General features: G+C 42.6%; 1 protein-coding gene across 1 annotated transcript; it reads right to left on the bottom strand.

Moving 5' to 3' along the window:
- Positions 1-533: 533 nt before the first annotated feature.
- Positions 534-11,234, bottom strand: sh3yl1 (SH3 and SYLF domain containing 1). The gene is made up of 9 exons (XM_050065439.1): positions 11,182-11,234; positions 6,164-6,274; positions 5,934-6,047; positions 5,112-5,176; positions 4,471-4,583; positions 3,531-3,659; positions 3,297-3,441; positions 2,943-3,162; positions 534-2,048 (listed from the first exon to the last, which is right to left on the bottom strand). Coding segments are annotated over exons 1-9 (1,107 nt in total). The 5' UTR covers positions 11,183-11,234; the 3' UTR covers positions 534-1,839.
- Between the last annotated feature and the right edge of the window lie 5,696 nt (positions 11,235-16,930).

Below are 16,930 nucleotides of genomic sequence, written 5' to 3' on the forward strand. Positions count from 1 at the left end.
ATCAATGTATAAAGATGCCTTTTTACAGTTTATTTTTCATGTATTTTTTAATGTAAACAATATGTAATGAATAAATAAATCTATCAATAATCAAATAAATCAATGTATAAAGACGCCTTTTAAAGTATCAGTTTTTTGTATTTTGTATGTAAACAATATTTAACAATTAAATAAATGTATAAATAATTAAATAACAAATGTATATAGAAGCCAAGTATCAGTTTTTTGTATTTTTCATGTAAACAATATTTAATAAATGAATAAAGGAGACTTTCTAAAAGTCTGTTTTTGGCACCAGGTCTGTATTTGTCACAGAGAAGTAAAAAGTTTTCAGATATTTGTGAATCTCATTTCTATGTTTGTGGATTTTTCATTATTCATACTGAGTTTTTTATTTATTTTCATTTGTTTTACATTTTAATATTTGCAGTTTCATCAGAGTTTAAAAACCTTTTTACTTGTATCTGTGGAAGTTGTTTTATATTTACAGATCACACATTAACACACAAATGATATCGACACTGATCTGCCTCCGCATGTTTTGACAAAATGGACAAAACTGAAGCAGATTCTCTACAAATGACATTTATTTGTTTTTCTTAAACAATCTGACATTTAAAAACACCAGCTGATTATTATAATCAAACTACCTGACATCATCATCATCATCATCACCTTCACCTTCATCACATATATAAAGTATAAAATGTCCCGTTCAGCAGCTGTAACAGATGAAGCTTTAAACACTGTCAAGAAAAGTAACATTGATCCATCTCAGTTCAATGTCAAAAAAAAAATCACCCTCATCCTGTTTGAAAAAATATTTTTAAAAAGCATTTTAGTGAAAATAAAAGAAAAAGTGTTTTGTAAAACTCTTATGTTTGTCTCTGTTTTATTTTGAAGGGAAAGGACAGGAAGTGGGTGTTTGAGAAGTCAAAGATTCACCAGTGAAGTAAACGCAAACACAGACAGAACAAAGTGCCCAAGTTTCCAACGCTCCCAAGTCCCCTGAATGCAACACTGAATAGTTTTAACACATCAGAAAATATTAAACATTTATTTTAACAAATTTAAAACTCTGATAACAGTTTTTTTTTTATCCAAATAAAGTTTTAAATTTGAATTCAATTTGTTGTGAAAGTAGTTTGTGATTTTAATGTGGAAAAGACTTTTTTTTTTTTTTTACGTCAAAATAAAGGAATCATTATTGTTTTAAATTCAAAACTAAATTGTCTTTTAATTTTCATTTTTAATTTCCTCATTTCTCCCAAACTAATGCAGATTCATGAAAACACGTCTGTAATTTCATAAATGAATTCACAATGTTTCCTGAAAGGAGAAACGTACTTTGGTAAAAAATTTAATTCAATAATCGGCACAATTTGAATTAATTCATTTTAACGCGAACTTTTAGTCAGAAAACAGCAGGCAATATTTTAACATTTCTAACAGTGTGTAAATAATTCAACATGTACGTAAGAACATTGGTGCCAAAATTATTTATTTTATTTTTTTCGGCAAAATTTTCCATTAAATTTAAAGCAACTTATTTTTCATAAATTACAGCTAATTGTTATTTTAAATATCAAATTATCTGTTTATTATTTTATTAGTTTATTATTTTGTCTTTAAATCAGCGAGAAATGTCTCAGAGCGCCACGCCATGATATCATACGATGATGTCACATATTTTACTTCATTCACGACTTGCGGATCAATTTTAATGAATCGACTCTGAAGCCAAACCCTTAAGTTTTAGTGGACTTGACCCCTCCTGCTTCCCGTACAAACTGTCACTCAGCTGCAGTTCCAGCGTCAGACCACTGGGGGGGGGGGGGCTCAGTATGTGACAAAGTTGGCAGGGAAGATCCCGACGCGCCCGTCGATCAGTTGCCCCTCCCACCAGTCGTACTGGGAGTCGGTCTTGTTGAGGACGGTGATGCGGTCGCCAGGGGTGAAGCTCAGGTCGCCGGGCTGCTCCCCCGTGAATGGGTGGATTGCCGTGACGACCAGCTGCCCGCCTGCCCCGCCCACCGGCAGTGCTCCACCTGGAAGAAAAAGAAGAAGCATTCACACACAAGGCAGTCTGCAGGGGAGGAGGAGGAGGAGGAGGAGGAGGAGGAGGAGGAGGAGGAGAAACAACCATCCATTCATTTAGACCAGAGATCAACAGATTCACAAACTGTGACCACCAGAGGGAGCCACACACACACACACACACACACACACACACACACACACACACCCCATCTGTCAGACAGGAGGTAAGGAAGGACAGGAGGAGGTAAGGAAGGACAGGAGGAGGTAAGGGAGCACAGGAGGAGATAAGGAAGGACAGGAGGAGGTAAGGAAGAACAGGAGGAGGTAAGGAAGGACAGGAGGAGGTAAGGAAGGACAGGAGGAGGTAAGAAAGGACAGGAGGAGGTAAGGAAGGACAGGAGGAGATAAAGAAGGACAGGAGGAGGTAAGGAAGGACAGGAGGAGGTAAGGAAGAACAGGAGGAGGTAAGGAAGAACAGGTGGAGATAAGGAAGGACAGGAGGAGATAAGGAAGGACAGGAGGAGATAAGGAAGGACAGGAGGTAAGGAAGGACAGGAAGAGATAAGGAAGGACGGGAGGAGATAAGGAAGGACAGGAGGAGATAAGGAAGGACAGGAGGAGGTAAGCAAAGGAAGAAGCGTAGAAGGAAAGAAGGGAGCATACAAGGAAGGAAAGTAGATGAAGGAAAGGAGGTGGCGCAGCAAAAGGTAACAGGACAATAAAGAAGGACACAAGGAAACAAATAAGGGATAGGAAAGGGAAGGAGGTGGTTAAGAGGGAAAGCCAGTGGCAAAGAAGGAGGGAAGATGGTGGTAAAAGACAGGAAATAAGGAAAGAAAGTGGTGGACAGCCGAGAAGTAAGTAGGAAGGACACAAGGAGGTAGGAGCGTTTACCAGCATACCTGATGTCTCAGACTTATAGATGGAGATACTTGGGTACAGCTTGTTCTTGTCAGCGCTGGTTGGAGGTGGCTGGTAGCCGGCTGATGGTTGCTGGTAGCCGGCTGATGGTTGCTGGTAGCCGGCTGATGGTTGCTGGTAGCTGGCTGATGGTGAAGGCACGTAGGTGTTTGACGGTCTCTGCTGAGGTGGAGGTGGCGGTCTGGATGGCGGAAGAGATGACTGAGGAGGGTGCAAGAAAACATTTAAATGTTAGTCATGAATAAATGCTGAGAAGTTCTTCTTTAAATTGCTCTCTATAATCGTTGCAGCAACCAGAGATTGCCGCAGTCTTTCGTTGACGAAGTGTTGTTTACCTTCTGACGCATGTTCTTGCTGGTCCAGTCGGCGCAGTAGGCCTCGGTGTAGACATCCAGGATGTGGTAGAGGTCATAGCATTCTGACGGCGGCTCTACGTCGCCATTCAAAATGGCTGACGCCCGGATTTCTCGGGAGTAGAACCTGCAACCACAAATACAGCTCAAACAAAAGGACATTGTAAGACGGCTGGCGTTCGGTGCTCAGGCAGGTAGACTGGTTGCTGTACGTACTTGCGGTTGGTGTCTTTGCGTTCGATCAGGCCTGATCCCTCCAGAGAAATACCAGCAAACAAACCTTTGGATCTACAGTAGGTAAAGACCGCCGCCGGGCTGCGTATCGCCACGTCAGCCTCCACGTTCCTGAACGAGAAAGATAAAGGAGGATGTTATCTCTGAGGTACGAGTGGAACAACCAAAGCCCGCTAACTTTAGCTACCATGTGTCGATCTACGAGGTCAACCGTTCCAAGAGGTCTGGTGAATAGCTGTCAGGCTAACGTTACAAAAGTTAGCTAACTTAAGCTACTATGTTTTACCTACTATGTCAACCGTTCCAAGAGGTCTAGTTAAACATTGTCAAGTTAGTTACTGGCTAACGTTAGCTAACTCTAGCAACTATTTTCTACCACCTCAGTCAACCGTTCACAGAGCTCTGTTGAAACACTGTCAGACTAATGTTATTAGCCAATGTTAGCTAACTTTAGCTACTATTTTCTACCTACTAGGTCAACTGTTATCAAAAGTCTGGTAAAACACTGTCAGGCTAATGTTACAAGCTAATGTTAGCTAATTCAGCTACTATTTTCCACTTAGTAGGTCAACTGTTGCTAGAGGTCTGGTAAAATGCTGTTGGGCTAATGTCACTAGCTAACGTTAGCTGATGTTAGGTTGAATCCAGAGGAAGTTAATCCACTTCATTTCCTTTCTGTCTGCAGCACACTCTGTGAACAGCATTTACCTGTGAGCCAAATACCTGGCCACGCCCACACACACACACACACACACACACCTGTGGAACTCCCTGAAACAACAGCGGTTTCTAAAATTAACCTGACGCAGGTGAATCACAGCCTGTAAAACGACGCCGGTCATTAAACGTGTCATGAATCTCCAGACGTTAAAAAACCATCAGAGGTCATTAAGAGCCAGACGGAGTGACATCAGACACTCACCTGCCGACGGGTCCCACAGCGACGGTGCAGTTCCCACCCAGCGTAAGGTTCCCCCCCTTTGTGAAGGCCTCGACAGCCCTGCGCTGGTTCAGGATGATCACCAGGTCGGACACCTGGAGAGACACAGAGACGACGGTGGGGCGTCACTACCTCTTCAACAGTTATATAAATGTGGTGCTGCATTCAAGGACAATCTGACACCTGAGGTTTGACAGCCGTAAGAAAACCCTCCATCTTAACTCCTGATCTGTTCCTGACTGTGAACGCACCACAGTCGACGACAAGCCGCTGATTCGTGAACATGAGGAATTATTTACGTGATATATTTTTTATTTTGCTATAAAGGCCAACGTTAGTTTGACGAATCAGAATCCATCTTATGTTAAATTAAAGGAACGAGTATAAACTTAAAATAAAAAATAAAGAAATTAAAGTTAATATTAGAATGAAAAAAGATAATAATAATAATAATAATAATAATAATAATAATAATAAAAAGAATATTAAAAACAGAAAAATTAGAAGGTTAATATCAAAGTAAACATAATAAAGGCCAAAACAAAATATATAGATAATATATAAATAAAAATATTCAAGGTAATATTGTAAAATAAATGTAGGATGTACGGGTGATGACTCACCTCCACGCCGATCTCAAAGCCTCCTCCCAGACCGGCGATGCCGATGGCAGATGGTGCTGACCAGCCTGAACACACACACACACACACACACACACACACACTGAATCACACTGATAAAATCTGGACGACACAAACCACTTCCTGCTCTTGTTGTTGTTGGCGCCAGCGTTTTCAGATTTGATCCAACATGTCCTTTAATCCCTAAACCCGAGGGGGCACCCTGCGGAGGAGGCGAGCCAGCCCCGTGTGATCTGGGGTGAGGAATGTTGGCAGGGCGACAAACGCCGCCATCCTCCACCACAGCCACAAGAGTCCATGAACACCAGTAATCAGACACATCAGATGACTGCACGCCCCGGGAGATCTGAGGGAGTTTCTCCTCATCGCCACGGCAATGCAACCTCCCCCCAAAATATCAAAGGTCACTGTGAACCCGAGAGGACACAAAGAAAACAGGAAGGAAGAACATCTACCAGCCATGGAAACAAGCCCGAGTCTGACATCTGACCTCCTCAAAGACCAACAGAACCTCCTCACAGACAACTAGAACCTCCTCAAAGACAACTAGAACCTCCTCACAGACAACTAGAACCTCCTCACAGACAACTAGAACCTCCTCAAAGACAACTACAGCATCCTAGAGTGTCCTCAAAGACCAACAGAGCCCCTTTATAGATGGACAGACTGTAAACAATCTCAAAGCGCTGTTGTAGTAAGAAGAGTTATCTGCAGAGGAACCCACAGACAAGGAGGAGGAGAGACTAGAACGTTACAGTTTGAAGACAGACAGACAGACAGACAGACAGATATTTGAGGTCTTACGTCGGTCGGCCAGCCTGGCGATGACGATACCGCTGCCTCCTCTAGCTGTGATCATGAAGCCGGCCTTGATGACGGAGATGATGGCCAGACCTTCGGCCTTTGCGATCACGTGAGCTGCAACAAACCATAAAAACACACAACCACAACTACGTCAGTAAACACACACACAGGAAATACATCTTCAATACATCAGAGACGGCGTAACAAGGGCTGGGACGGTTCTCCGTTACCGGGGATGAGTCTGTCGGGCCCGTTCCTGTTGGAGATTTCAGTGAACTCTCTGAGGATCTTGGCGGCTTTCTTGGCCTCCGACTTGAGATTGGACGGGATGGGGTTACTCACTGCAAAACACACAAATGATACGCTTCATTAAAAACATCAACAGCTCATTCAGAGTGGAACTGACCTTCCTCTGTCACTGCAGAACCAAAACTTCAGTGGCACAAAGAGAGGAGTCACTGAACTCGTCAATGAGCTCCTTGTTGACTGGGATTCATCTTATCTTATCTCCATCTGTGCCCAAAGATCAGCAAACGTTTTCGGAGGGCTCCGACTGTGTGGCTTTTTGTGTGACTGGACTGTGAACGTTCTCCTGATTGATCATCCATTAAATATCAGAGACCACAGAAAAATGTCCACAGTCATGTCTTCAAATGTCTCGCTTTGTCCAAACAACAGTCAAGAACACAAAAACATTTGGTTTACATTTTGGTCACTGAGAACGTTTGAGTCGTCTCCCAGGAGGTTGAAGTCGGGGGGTTTCAGTGGGTCTTTAAGGAGGTTCTAGTTGTCTAATAGGACACGCTAGTGGTCTGTAATGAGGTTCCAGTTGTCTGTAAGTAGTCATCTTCTATTGAGTTTTGAAGGGGTTCTAGTCATCTCTGCGGAGATTCATCTTAAAGGGATTCTCGTCATCCTTAAGGAGGTTCTATTGGTCTTTAAGTGTGTTCTAGTCATCGTTAAGGAGGTTCTATTGGTCTTAAAGGGGTTCCAGTCATCATTTAAGGAGGTTCTTTCAGTCTTTAGTATGTTCTAGTTGTGTATGAGGAGTTTTACGTGGTCTTAAAGGGGTTCTAGTCATCATTAAGGAGGTTCTATCAGTCTTTAAGTAGGCTCTAGCTGTCTATCAGGGGTTTCTGTTGGTCTTTGAGGAGGTTCTACTTGTCCAGTAGGACCTTCTAGTTTTCCACAAGGGGGTTCTATTTGTTCATGAAAACATTGTATTGGTCTTTGCTAGAGTCCTAGTTGCTGTTGAGGACGGTATTTTACGGTGTAGTCTTAAAGGGGTTCTAGTCATCATTTAGGAGGTACTTTTGGTCTTTAAGTGTGTTGTAGTCATCATAAGGGAGTTTCTATTGGTCTGTATGTTCTAGTTGTCCATCAGGGGGTTTGTGTGGCCTTTTACGGTCTATTTGTCTATGAGGGGTTTCTGTTGATCTTTGAGGAGGTTCTGGTTGTCTACAAGGACGTTCTAGTTGTCCATGACAGGGATCTCCTTGTCTTTGAACAGACTGTATTGGTCTTTGAGGAGGTTCCGGTGGTATAAGTATGTTCTAGTTGTCAACAAGCAGGTTCTATCCACCCATGAGGAGTTCATAGTGGTCCTTGAAGACATTCTATTTGTTTTGAGTCAAACATTAACTTTGATCTTTTCTAAAGTACCGTTTAATCCTCCAACACTCAGCTCATCCTCAGCTCCATCGTTGTTGTTGCCTAAATTAAATATATTCATGTTCCACATTTGCTGATGAGTTTATCTGGGCTGAATCGTCCGGACTGTTCCTGTGTTCTCTGTTCTGTAGCTGTCTGACAGACAGATTGAAGCGGAGCTTTGTTGGCGTGTTGGATGTTGTCATGTGTCAGGAATGTGCTGCAGCAGCAGGAGGCATGTTGGCAGACTGGTCCCTGCAGCGTGACTCTGCTATCTCACTCTGACAGCTCAAACAGGAAGCCAGAATACTGCTTTTAAACCCCAACTTCCTCTACAGACGTTCTCCTGTCACTCCCATGTGTTTGTTTGTTGCTAGCAGCTCTGTGAGGCTAACATGCTAACAACCACAATGCTAACACACTGTTTTTAAAGAGGTACATTCTAGTTGTCTACAAGGAGGTGTGAGCGACCTTTTACGGACTAGTAGTAGATTCTGGTAATCTATTAGGACATTCTAGTTGACGTGGGTTCTATTTGCCAACAAGAAGTTTCTGTTGGTCTCTGAGAAGTTTCTATTGGTCACTGAGGAGGTTCTTGCACATTATGTGCATTTCAGATGTCTAAAAGTACTTTATTATTGTCTACAAAGGGGGTTCTTAAAGTCTATGAGAGGCTACTATTGATTTTTGAGGAGGTTCTATTGACCTTTTATGGTCTATACATCTACGAGGGGTGTGTGAGGATCTTTGAGGAGGTTCCAATGGTCTAATACAACATTCTGGTGGTCTGTAAGGAGGTTCTAATCATTATTGAAGAGGTTCTGGTGTTCTTTAAGTATTTTCTAGACATCGTTGCAGAGGTTTGGGTGTTTTTTACGATCTATTCTTCTACAAAATGTTCCGTCTTTGATTGGTTCTAGATGTTGTTGAGAAGGTTCTAGTTGTTGCTGAAGAACCTCCTCAGCAACGACTAGAACCTCTTCAACAACAACTAGAACCTTCTCATCTAGTGGTCTTTAAGCATCTTGCAGCTGTCTACTTGCAGCCTTTTATGGCTTATTCTTCCATAAGGTGCTTTTGTTGGTCTTTGATTGGTTCTTGTCGTTATTATGGAGGTTCTAGTCGTTGCTGAGGAGGTTCTAGTCATTAATAAGGATGCTGTGGTTGTTATTGAGGAGGTTCTAGTCGAATAGAACCTCCTCAACAACGACCACAACCTCCTTATCATCGTCTTTAAGTATGTTCTAGACATCTTTGCGGAGGTTTGAGTGTTTTTTACAATCTATTCTTCTACAATGTGTTTCTGTTTGTCTTTGATTGGTTCTTGTCTTTGTTAATGAGGTTCTAGTGGTCTCTAAGTATGTTCTAGTTGTGTATGAGGGGATCTAAGTGGCCTTTTCAGGTCTATACTTTTTTTAAGGTGTTTCTGTTGGTCTAGTAGGGGGTTCTAGTCATTGTTGCAGAGGTTCTAGTCATTGTTGAAGAGGTTCTAATGGTCTTTAAGTATGTTCTAGTTGTCTATGAGGGGGGGCTAAGTGACCTTTTAGGGTCTATTCTTGTATAAGGTGTTTCTGTTGGTCTCTGATTGGTTCTAGTCGTCTAAGAAGAGTTTGTAGTGTTCTCTGAAGCGGTTCGATCAAACATCCTCCTATTTATACATAAAGAGTGATCTGGGTTCTAGGCAGTACGTGTTCCTGTCCTGAGCCGTCATTAAACAGCCTGTTCTGTCATGACGCAGCTGAAACGGTTCATTAAGTCTAACGATTAATTAAAACCAGTTTAATTTCATTCATTTCAATGACAAAAGAAAAGCTGAGTCACTCGGCCCCTCCCACTCTGAATGATGCCATCTGTCACCATGACAACACCTCACCACTTCTCCCTCTGAGAAACCACCAATCACAGGTCTTACGCCCAAACTCAATCAGAGAGGAGCTGATTAACCGCTCAGCAGGAGCGTCACCGTGCCGACAGCCGTGTGTTAGATATTTGTTCTTCTGTTATTTTACGTTAACACAAACACACACAGGCTCATGACATGTGACGACTAAATGAAACATGAGTTTAACATGTAACCACCCCGTCTCTAACGTTCTACCTCCTCAGTGGAACCTCCCACAGCATCGCACCACCGCAGCCCTCTGACTAAGGACCAGAGACTCTCAGAGGAGTGGAACCTCACAGGTCAGTGGCAAAGATGACTAGAACTGACAAGACGACAACCGCCACAGAACCGCATCAATTCACCCTGCAATAGAACCCCCTAAACCAGACCTCTGCATACATAACTAGAGCCTAAAGACCCACTAGAGCCTCCCTTAAGACCACTAGAACCACTTCATAAGTGACCGGAGACTACAAGCCCACTACTTTTTTTAGATCACAAGACCTTCAAACATGACTGGAACCTAAAAGCCCACTAGAACTACCTTTAAGCTCACGAGAACCTCTTCATAAATGACTAGAGACTAAAAGCCTAGTAGAACCTCCTTTAAGACCCCTAGACTTTTGTGCATGACTAGAACCTAAAACCACACTAGAACTACATTTAAGACCAAAAGAACCTATTTTAAGATCACTAAAACCACTTCATAAATGACGAGAGACTAAAAGCTCACTAGAACCTCCTTTAAGATCACTTGAATATCTTCTTCCACAACTAGAACCTAAAACCCCACTAGAACTACCTTTAAGACCACTAGAACCTCTTCATAGATGACTAGAGACTAAAAGCCCAGTAGAACCTCCTTTAAGACCTCTAGAGTTTCATTTGAGATCACTAAAACCTTTTCAAAAATGACTACTAGAACCTCCGTTAAGACCACTAGAACCTTCTCTAAGACCACTAAAGCCTCTTCATAAATGACTAGCGACGTGAAGCCCTCTAGAACCTCCTTTATGATGACTAGAACCTCTTTTAAGCTCACTACAACCCTTTGATAAATTACCAGAGACTACAAGCCCACCAGAACCTCACTGAAGCCCACTAGAACCTTTAAGACCACTAGAACCTCTTCATAATAACCCGAGCCTAAAAGCCCACTTCAACCTTCTTTGAGACCACAAGAACACACTTTTAGACCTCTTCATACATGACATGAGCCTAAGAGCCTACTAGAACCTCACTGAAAACCACCAGAACCTCTTCATAAATGACTAAAATGTAAACACCCCCTAGAACCTCCTCATAGACAACCAGAACCTAAAAGCAGCTAGAACTAAACCCAAACTTCACATGACCCTTTACGGCCACAAGAACCTCCTTTCTAAACGGTTTGGACCCCCTAGAACTTCTCCAAAGAATGTCATCATAGACCTCTAGAAACTAGAACACAACCAGAACCCCCTCAGAGACCCACACCTGTGGAACCGTCACATCACCAACAGCAGCAGAGTTTTAACTGATGGAACCTGTAGATCCTGTGGAACCAGAACACTGTGAGGACACGACCCAGAGACAGAGACAGGTAGAGAAAGGTAGAGACAGAGACAGGTAGAGACAGAGACAGGTAGAGAAAGGTAGAGACAGAGACAGGTAGAGACAGAGACAGGTAGAGACAGAGACAGGTAGAGACTGGAGAAACTTTAACAAACTTACTTTTGTCTCTGTCTGGTCGTACACCTGGACAGGTGAACCGCGCGAGCCTCTTTTCTCTCTACACTGCACTTCCGCCTCACCTGACTCTGCTCACAGCCCCGCGCGCTCCCGGAAACCACACACACGTCACGTGAAACTTAAACAGACAGACAAATGGAGCCCACCTGGACAGCCGGAAGCAGGTGGGAGGAGTGATTATGGTGTAGCGTTGTCAGGGAGACGGCGCCGCGCGGACAGCCCTGACAGAGAGGCATGGGCACAGCTGAGCGCGCTCCCGTGCGAGTTCCTGATATGTGTTTTGTGTCCCCTGAGTTCAGTCTGTCAGGCAACAAGTGCGACGTGTCATCACATTAATGACTCATAATGAACTCATTAATAGGTGAGCAGGGTCACAGCTCACCTGTCCAGGTAACAACACTTTGTTTTCATCATTACATTACACCAGTCCTTCAAAATAAAACTGAACACTCTCCGTTTACATGATTCAAATAATGACAATAAGAGCTGTTGACAGGAAGTTAGTAGTGGAAGTATTAGTAGGCCTAGTAGAAGAAGTAATAGAAGTAGTAGCTGTGGGGAAACTTGAAAAATAAACTGGCAGACTTCTTCAATAAACAGACAAAGGATGTTGTTGTATGTTGTATTAATACTTCCAGAACACAAGGTTACTACTAACAAACACTTATTTATTTATCCTGAAGACAAATAGACGTGTTAGAATCATTAACAACACGAGTCTGTCCTTTAATAAAACGTCCAGGTGGGACTTAAAGGAGCAGCTTCATAGCACCTGTTCAGGTAGAACAACATGTCTTCATGATTGGTTTCAGTAGAGTCCGGGAGGACAGGGACAACTTCAGGATTACATATGTGACATCTGTCCACAGGGGACAGCGTCAGTAGTAAATAGAAGACATCCGACCACATAACCTTAACATGTAGTTAAAGTATCAGCAGTAAAAGTACACAAGTATCATCATCTTCATGTAGTTAAAGTATCAGCAGTGAAAGTACACAAGTATCATCAGCCTCATGTAGTTAAAGTATCAGCAGTAAAAGTACACAAGTATCTTCGGCCTCATGTAGTTAAAGTATCAGCAGTTCCATAGAATGGAATTCATCACATTTCTTTGACTTTTTTTTTTATCTGCCCCTCTGTTCTTCCTCTCAGTGTTGTCCTCCTCTTCCTCCGTCCTCTCGTCCCTCTCATGTCTTTATCTCGTTCTTCGATCTCTGCTCACATTAATCGTCCTCTCTTTAAATAGCCTGCTGGATAAACATGGGTCTCACTGCAGCCATTTGTCTTCTTAATGTGTTTCCACTCAGTGTGTGTGTGTGTGTGTGTCTCAGGCTACACTAAAACTACTCCAGTATTCCCAGTCCTTCCACAAGTCAACATCCCCCAGTGTGACTAATTTTTAACATCTCGTCATGCTCCATGAATTCTTCATGAAAACGTTACCTCCAAGTTTCCTGTAAATGTTCAGCCTGTTCTCATTCTGAAGTCATGGTCCCGCAGCTGGGTCAGTCATTTTGGCAGCAGACAGCTGACGCCAAAATCATCTTTTGTGGCAGTTTGATACGTCGCCGGTCAGCCGGACGGCAGTTGTCCCAGCAGTACCTGTAGGGCAGGGAGGTGGGGAGGTGGACGGATCCAACAAACACCAGACGTTGACCTGGTGTGAGACCGGTGTTCGTTTCCTGTGTGAATGTCGAGCCAAACTATGATGTTGTTTTAAACCTCACCATGTACTTTTGTTGACGGTGTTTGTTGCCACATGCTTTTGTTGCCTTGACTTAACCACAGACTTTTGTTGCCTAAACCTATTCCCACAATTTTGTTGTCTAAGCCCAACCACATGCTTTTGTTGATGTCACAGCGTTGGTTGCCATATGCCTTTGTTGCCAAAACCTACGCCCATGCTGTTGTTGCCTAAACTTAACCATGTTCTTTTGTTGGCATCCTGGCATCAATTGCCACATTTTTGTTGTTTACACCTAACCACGTACTTTTATCGCCTTAACATAACCACATGCTTTTGTTGCCAAAACATAACCATGTGCTTCAAGTTCCATTTGAGTTTCAATTAAATCCTCAGGTCCTTTGCCAAGTCCTCTGGTCTACTACAAGTCATCCCCCAAGTCATTCTTGTACTCCAATCCTCAGCAAGACATCTTCCCAGTCTTTTAGTCCCTAAGGAGTTCTTTCCAGCTCCTCTAGTCTCCACAAGTTTGTTCAGTCCTCTGCAGATCCCAGTCCTCCACATCAGAAGCCCTTTTCGAGTCCTCAAGTCCTACAGTCCTCCGTACGTCATCCAGTCCTCCAGTTCCCTGTGAGTTATTTTAATCAAATCTTCAAGTCCTTTGCCAAGTCCTCTGGTCAACTCCAAGTCATCTCCCAAGTCATTCTAGTACTCCAATCCTCTACCTGTCTTTCAGTTCCCTAAGAATCCCTTTCAGGTGCCCTAGTCCACAAAATTCCAAGTCTCAAGTTCTTCTCTGCTTTAGTCCCCTCTGAAACTTTCCCTCAAGTCATTCTCCGTACTCTGCGTGTTGCCTTACCAGTCATTAATTTTTCTACAAGTCCTCATTCAAGTCCTCTAGTTCTGAAAGAATCCAGTTCCTAGTGCTTTAGTTGCCTTGGAGTCCATACCTAGGCCCTTTGGTCTCTGACAAAGCCTTCTTCGAGTAGTGCATGTCCTTCAACAAATCTCTCCTCAAGCAGTCTAGTTCCCTTGGAGTCCATATCTTAAGCCCTTTGCTAGTTCCCTTGAAGTTGTCCTGCCAGTCCCTCTTTACCCTACCCATTCTCCTCCAAGTCCTCTAGTCCCCTATGAATCTTCCTCCAAGTCCTTCCGGTCTTTTAGTAACTCACCTTCACTCCAACCATACCCTTGTCATTTTAAGTCCCATACAAGCAGTCCCCCCCAGCCGATTGGTCGACTTTAGCGTCCACTACATCCTCAAGAGTTTCCTAGAGGTCCTCTCGCCTTTAATAGTCCTCCTAGTACCACGGTCTTCTGGGAGCCCTTTTCCATATCCTGTAGTCTGCTTTGAATCCTCCCCCCAATTGTCTGGCTCCCTGGAAGTCCTCCTCCAAGTCATCTAGTCTTCTTTTGGTCTTCATCCAGTTTTTTCTAGTGTCCTACAGATTGTCCAAATTTGTCTCCAAAATCTCCTGAGACCAGCCTACGGTTTCTCTGTCAACAAATCAGGACACAACTGCTGTTAACACCTGGAATCTGTGATGGTTTGTGACAGTCTGTTAATGAAACCTGTCTCACACACACACACACACACACACACACACACACACACACACACACACAGAAACCATAACATCACCTGTCACCTCACCTGTCTGGGTCATGCTGGCCACGCCCCACTGCTGTCACTCAAAATCCCCTCCCAGGTATGTGAAATATGTGGTGTGTGTGTGCACTGGGATGCAGACGGTAACAGTACACACCTGGCAGGGTGCTAATTCATCACAGATTAGTCATCACCTGCCACAGGTGTTAGTCACCTCTGTGCACCGCTCCTCCTCCATTGCTGCACTTTTATATAACTTCATTAGGTTATGTTCCAGTATTATTGTTACATAACATATCAACTCTTTCACTGACAACTATGTGCAACTTCATCATCTCATTAGGTACAAAAAAATAAAAAAGATAAACCCTAAGAAAACACAGAGGTCACACCGTGTTTGAAGGGGGTGCCATCTTGTTAAGTATGTGTTGTCTCTCTTACCAAAGTTCAATCTCAGTCCAAAAATGAGATAGTTTACAACTTTGTGTGCAGGTATCTGAGCAGAGGTCAGGTGTCATGGTCTGTTGCTAGCTGACACAGCGCGCACCTCACAAAATGGAGCCCCTGTATTCTAAAAGTGCTCTTACAAATATATAATAGCCCATATATAATAATATAATATAATTTATAAAGCTAGTTTATGTTTTATGTTAGCAAATAAACACAACTAAAGCTACCATTATCAACAGTAGCGTCGTGTCGGCTAACGTTAGCAAATAAACACAACTAAAGCTACCATTATCAACAGTAGCGTCGTGTCGGCTAATGTTAGCAAATAAACACAACTAAAGCGGGAACTGCCCATTGGTCCGACAGCCCATTATTCCGACCATATTAAACTCATTGTTGCTAAGTCCGTTCCGAAATCATCATGATGCCCTGTGGTTAAGGTCTGGTTAGGTTTAGGCACAAAAACCACTTGGTTAGGGTCAGGAAAAGATCATGGTGTGGGTTAAAATGAAAAAGAAAGTGACAAACACATAAGCCGTGAGCCTGCTCCGCCTCAAGCCGGTCGCGGCGCACCATACGCCCGCCACGAGGCGTTCAGCACCGCGGACAGTCGGACCAATGGGCTGTCAGACCAATGACATGGACCCACTAAAGCTACCATTATCAACAGTAGCCTCGTGTCATCTCGAGTGTTCCTGTTAGCATGGTTAAACACTAAATTAATGTTTTTATGCTCAGAGCTCCACAGGTCGAGTTTCTTTATTTTCCGTCTGTGATGATTCTATAAATAAAATATGACACTGTGTGTCTTCATTAACTACAGTCACAATTATTTACACTCCCAAATTTTCTCAGCGATATTATCTGTTAAATAAATGTTCAAATTGTTGCTCCAGCAGCCAATGAAACAGACATTTATGCTTTTATCTCTGAGAATTTCCCCTGAAAGCAAAAGTTAAAAAAAAGACTTTGAAGACAAGAGTGCAATTGATGAGATAAAAATAGGAACCACACTGAAAAGGAAAATAGGTTAAGAGGAAAACAGAACGTGTTCTGGGCGCAGTCATGTGGGCTGTGGGAAGTCAGGATTTATTTGGTCTGATATCATGTGAACACAGACCGGTTGAATTCCCAAACCTCTGCTGAACTCTGCCACAGCGTCACATCCATCAGGAGAGAATCAGCTGCCAACAGGACGCCCAGGCCCTGCCACATTTTACAATTTGAGATAAACAAATTATTTTTCACACAAAACAAAGACCCACTGATTAAAATGTTTCTGTGGGTGGTTTCAGTTTCAGGTCATCTCAAGACAACGACATGTTTGACCTGTTAAAGTAAGAAAATAACTATTATCATGAGAAGGTTCAGTTTGTTAGCATTCATATGACTAAGTTGTGTATTCTAAAATAAGCTAACGTTAGCTAATGAATTTCAACTCCTATTCAGATAAGTCTCTGATGTTCGCTAACACTAGGTGTTTTATACTGTGATATTTTTTATTTTCTTTTTAAACAATGGGCTGTCTAATGTCCTGCCTGACCATCTTTACATGTTCATTGAAAACAAATAATACAATGAAAAGCAAAATTTCAATGCTAATATAATTTGTTTGTCTACATTAACTCAACATATATATATAGATATATTTTTTTTTTCAAAAGAAATTTAATGAATTATCTATGAAACTGAAATATTTATACACGTCTCTCAGTTTGTTTTCAACCCTTCACACTATGCCATTTACCCACTATAAAAACAATGGATGACTCCCGGTGACAGCAACATTCAGGAAGTGACATCACACAGGTGTTTTGGAGAAGACGCTGCAGAGACAGTCAATCAATCAATCAATCAATCAATTTTATTTATAAAGCCCAATATCACAAATCACAATTTGCCTCACAGGGCTTTACAGCATACGACATCCCTCTATCCTTATGACCCTCACAGCTGATCAGGAAAAACTCCCCAAAAAAACCCTTTT

This window comes from Epinephelus moara, chromosome 16 (assembly GCF_006386435.1).
Source record: "Epinephelus moara isolate mb chromosome 16, YSFRI_EMoa_1.0, whole genome shotgun sequence".
Classification (NCBI taxonomy): Eukaryota; Metazoa; Chordata; class Actinopteri; order Perciformes; family Serranidae; genus Epinephelus; species Epinephelus moara.

Bases quoted from the DNA above. Each gene is read 5' to 3' on its own strand.
- sh3yl1 (XM_050065439.1), bottom strand. The intron at 5,177-5,933 runs GTAAGACCTCAA...GTGTGTGTTCAG, and splicing joins CGCCAGGCTGGCCGACCGAC to GCTGGTCAGCACCATCTGCC. The intron at 3,163-3,296 runs GTAAACAACACT...CACCCTCCTCAG, and splicing joins GCAAGAACATGCGTCAGAAG to TCATCTCTTCCGCCATCCAG.